The 5,089-nt window shown below is 37.3% G+C and overlaps 1 protein-coding gene across 1 annotated transcript in view; it reads left to right on the forward strand.

Annotated features, from left to right (window-relative positions):
* Nucleotides 1-2,542: 2,542 nt before the first annotated feature.
* Nucleotides 2,543-5,089, forward strand: part of LOC106961990 (adhesion G-protein coupled receptor G2-like) — a 20,777-nt gene continuing 18,230 nt past the window's right edge. The window contains exons 1-2 of the mRNA XM_015056130.1: nt 2,543-2,640; nt 5,029-5,087. Of these exons, the coding sequence (XP_014911616.1) occupies nt 5,030-5,087 (58 nt within the window). The 5' untranslated portion in view covers nt 2,543-2,640; nt 5,029. The remainder of the gene's footprint in view (nt 2,641-5,028; nt 5,088-5,089) is intronic.

Below are 5,089 nucleotides of genomic sequence, written 5' to 3' on the forward strand. Positions count from 1 at the left end.
CGCACCAAACATTAACGACAGAATCAAATAGTAACTAGTTACATTTAATGAGTGAATTTTTGGAAAAAAGTGTACTCTTAGGGGTATTTTTACTACGCTGTACTTTTGACTTTTACTCAAGTTATTTTATTATGAAGTATCTCTACTCTTACTAGAGTAAAATGTCTGGATTCTCTACCCACAGTGAGCAACTTCTCTGATTGAAGAACAAACATGTTTTAACCAAAATTTGCCAGACACACACCTGCAATTTCTGTTAGTGTTTTTGTTGTTTGTTTGTTTGGTTTTTTAAATTGATTTGGGAAAAAAATTGTTAGGGTTTCAGTTTTCTGTTTATTTTTGGGTTTTTATGTGTTTATTGTGATCCTGTTCCCTGTGCGTCTCTGTGATGTCCTGTCCTCCCTGTTGATTGATCCCAACTGTGTCTAGTTTTCCTGATTACCCTCCCTGTGTATTTAAACCCACCTGTTGTCTTTGTCTCTTGTTGGATCCTCGTTGAATGTCATTTGTCTGCCTGCCATCACAGTCGTCCTGTGTTGGTTAGCTCTCTTATTCAGTTTTCAGTTGCTACTGATAATTAGCTGTCTGCTAAACTCTCTGCCGTGCCGCCTGTGTTGGACTGTGTTTGAGTTCTCTTTATTAAATCATCTTCATCATCATCACCATCATCTGGGTCTCAGCGTTCATTCTCGCCACTACAAACTCACCACTGATAAAAATATTTTGCCAGATTTTATTTAGTAATTGTTATTGATATTAATTATTTTGGCCTTTATAATACCAGCATTTCCACATAACTTTATATTTTGGTCTGTCTGATGATGTACTTTTTAAATATTGAATGGTTATTTTTTCTTTATCAGTTACTAAGTACTTTAGACTTTTTACCAAACACTTTTTCACTCATACTCAAGTAACTTTTGAACGGCTACTTTTTCCTTTTACTAGGGTTAAAATATGTTTCTAAATAAGTAGTTGCTACTCTTACTTGAATAAAATCTTTGGGCACTTTGTCACCTCTGGACTTGATCAAGTGGAACTATGTGGAAATATGTTAACAGTTAAATACATCAGGAGTTACTAAACTAGCACTTGCCTCCACTTCCAGTCCGTTTTGTAAAGATTTTCTTGCCCTAGTGGTTGTTAGTCTTTAGCAGCTGGGTGGAAAGAGGAGCAGGAAATGTGCAGGAATCACAGATGGGAAAGCTGCATATCCTGCTCCTGCTCCACCACTGACTCATTTCAAGCCTTTCTTTAAAGCTTTACTGGGAAGAGGAACATAAAATATGTCAAATATCAAGATTAACATAACAAAGGAGAGGGAACCAAAGATGTAGGAAGGATTACAGCTTTAATACATATGTTTCTATTGACTACGCACAAAACCAGAGGAACATGTTATTGAAATAGAGGTTTTACTGAAGATGTTCAGAATTGAGAAAATAAAAAGTTTTACATATAAAACAAATCCAGTGAAGTTTGCAGAGTAAGCCAAACATCAATACACTCTTCCAGCAAATTGGTTTAAATATGTATTTTTTGTATAAATACAATAAACTTCATCCACAACATGGAGACATAGACTCTTTAACTTCATCTCCAAAGGAGAAAAGAAGCTAGAACAAATGGACTTGTCATTCAGAGACTTGTAACAGTAACATGATGTGAATCAGGAACATGTCTGCCACAAAACACAGACTGAACAGCAATGTGTTGTAAATCATAAACTATGGTAAACATTGTGATTTTCTGTTCTCTGCGTTTGCCCTCATGGTTGCTTGTCCTTACAAACAAATAAAAAATATATTTTTTGTATATTTGCACTGCAAAAAGTAAACATGCCACTTCCTGTGGTTCTCTCAGAGCGATGATAACAATAGAGTTGTCATCAGTGGGATACAGTGTGTGTAATTTGTTGAGAACAATTTCGTCTACGTTATTTATTTCTGAATGTATTTAATACTAAGGTGAACAAGTTGTTTCTTGCAGACAGATGGTTTGTAATAACAACACAAAGGTGCACAAAAACACTGCAGTAACCAGAACATCCAGAGCTTGTTTCTTTTATTTCCATTTGTCCCGGCCCCTGTCATCTCTGTCCAATGGGAGCAATGGTCATCACCGGTATGGCTTTGTTTATAAATTATAGTCTGCTTGCAAAGAAGCAAAATTTGAATACAAATCGCACCAAGCAAAAATAACACAGTCCGCTATTGGTTCACACCAAACAAACGGACCAAAAGACCGTCCTGGTGTGAATCAGCCAGCACTCTTCAGTTCCACAGAAGAATCTCCATCTAATATTTAAATCAGAGCTACAGTCATGCCTCATGGAGATTTATTTGTTCCAATAATTTGAAAGATCTCTTCCCAGGAAGGTGACCTGCCTTCAATAAAAATCTTTTATTTGTACTGTAATTTGTTGTGAGTGTGTGTCAGTAGATTTCATGACAGATGAGCAGAGAACACAAATGAGTATTTGTTTGTCTGCTTCCTCTTTCTCCTAAAAGAATAATATACATGTTATCCAACTTCCTTCAGAGCTAAAACATTTCACCTGCCCTCTGCTTTGGTGTCGTTACATCAGATTTTCTCTGGATTCTTTTCATGAAAACAGCAAGGTCTCCACAACATACAGAGGTAGGCTACTATTATATTTTTCTCCAAACCTCTTAGTATACGCTAGTAACAGAACTAAACAAATATTCAATCCGCTTTTACTGTTACAATAAATGTAGTCAACATTATGCTTCAGAGATTGTTGGACCAGAAATGCAGACCAGTCGAGGCAGAAAATTGGTGATAAAAAGTTTAGTAGCAAAAAAGATAAGAGCTAGCTTACAAACATTTGAGGAAAACCAGGAATGATGATTAATGACAAAATCCATGAAGTAATGAGAAAAGGAGAGGTGGTTAACTACTGGTAGCTTGATTACCTCACAGTGGACTGGTACTAGTTAGAAAACAGGGTGCAGCTGTGAGGCGAGTCCAGAGAACAGGGGGAGAAAGAGAGAGAGATGAAGGGAAGAACTGAAATCTAAGTGGAATAAAGAACAACTTAGAATCGAGTGATCCAAAGTATCCTGGTTAAAAGCCAGCCACTTGTTCTACACTTTGCTTAGTACAGAGAGTCTGGACCTTTGACTATGGAGAAACAATTACTTGCTGGAGCCATGGAGCCTGATTAGATTTGATTTTACGCAATCACTAACATTTGGACGTGATGTATTTAATTCACTATCTTGATGTTAATGTATGCTGCACTATGAGGTTTACTGAAAATGTATGCTGGGGCGTTGGGTGGCATAGTGGGTAGAGTAGATGCCAGGTATGCGGAGGCTTTAGTCCTCATCGAGGTGGTCCTGGGATCAACTCCTGACCTTGGCACCTTTACCAGATATCTCCACTAGGGATTGCAACAACTAGTTGTTGATTCTTTGCCCTGCAAAGACTTTTTACATGCCTAATTGACCAGTAGCAATCATGAAAAAATGATTGCACATCAGCATAAATGTCTGACATTAAATAGTTTGAAATGATGATCTTGGAACCTGTAGTTGTTTAGAAATTGCTCCAAAATTTACACAAATTGTGTAAATCTCCAGCTCTCTTGCACACTGAGTTTCCTGCACTGGACTTTCCTCTTATTTTGTAATAATTAATCTGGTGTCTGCCATCAATCAAGTAATATGTTGTGCTGTCAAATAACAGTTATTAGACTAGTTATGCCACTTTAAAATTCCCTAAAACTGCTTATTAATTAGAAAATACAAATACACCAGACATGAGTCTAGGAATTCCAACTTGTTTTCACTAAAAGATTATCCAGTATGGACTGAAACTTTGAGACCACACTGCCACACCAAAACAAGCTCAGCCAGACACACTTCTTTCAAACCAAAACTGTACATGCTGCCCAAAAGAAGTTGGTCTGTCAGCAATCTCCTCCAGCTAGTTTTGTAGTGTGAATGTGTGTCTTGCCCTGGTAACACTTCAACCAGCTCCAACCCAGTCTCATCTCCACCTACTCCTCATCAACAGAGTCCAGCACATAACAGCCACCACCTCCAAACATTGTTTTGTCTTCTACATACCCAGCATGTGTCACTGAGCTGGTCAATGCTTTGCTTCAATAGACTGTCATACTCTGAAAAAACTATTGTCTGGCATTACCACAGACAGTTAAACAGACTTATGAACCTCAATTTGGTTTACGTAATGCAATGATGTATTTGTCTCCATTCTGATGTTTTAAAAAGTACTTGACATTTCGCTTTTATTTCAGGACTCCCTTTGAGTTTCTGAATGTGGGATCAATGTTTCAGCTGACTGTCGAATCTTTATACCCGATTACAGTCAACATGTACGATAGCCAGTACAGCGTAAAACAGACTCTCTGGGCTTTGTTGATGATTGTTCTACAACTGTGGCAGTTTTTTAGATTACAAAAGCTAACTTGAAGTACCGTCCTGTTCATCAAACATCTACATATTTGCATCTATCTGCATTACCAGGAACTCCTCTTTGTTTTCACTTTAACCTGAAGCTTCCTCTGGAACTAATTGCTTCCCCTGCTGTTTATTTGTTGATACAATCACCAGATATTTACTGTTTAAGGATACTTGTTTCTGAAAGGGCTCCATGTATACACGGTAAATTCATAAGCACAATTTCACACAACCTTATACTGGGTAAGGTAAATGCTCTAGGGCTTCTTAAATAATATTTTGTGTAATCTGTCTTCACTCAATGTGAGCTCATTTGTCTCCTTGTCTAAAAGGAACATTTGTTTTAAATTTCACTCTGTCTTATTTATATACTCCATTTTATTGCTTAATCCAGAAATCTCACAATGTAGTTTGAGGTAAGACATTTAAATTTATGTGTAAGAAAATGTTTGGAGAATTCTAATGGGATTTTTTTGTGAAACTGTGTTCTCAGTGATGGTCTAACAGAAGTGGAAGGTTCTGGGATGTGGATGTTCTTGAAACCTAAAAAGCTTTTATACAGATTATCTTTGCCTCACAGGATGAAGTTCTGGGTGACTTGGTGGGTCGTATTTTGTTTTACGTGCCTTTATACTGCCGGT

This window comes from Poecilia latipinna, unplaced genomic scaffold (genome assembly GCF_001443285.1).
Source record: "Poecilia latipinna isolate Pla-1442-1.1 unplaced genomic scaffold, P_latipinna-1.0 Scaffold1359, whole genome shotgun sequence".
NCBI classification, from domain to species: Eukaryota; Metazoa; Chordata; class Actinopteri; order Cyprinodontiformes; family Poeciliidae; genus Poecilia; species Poecilia latipinna.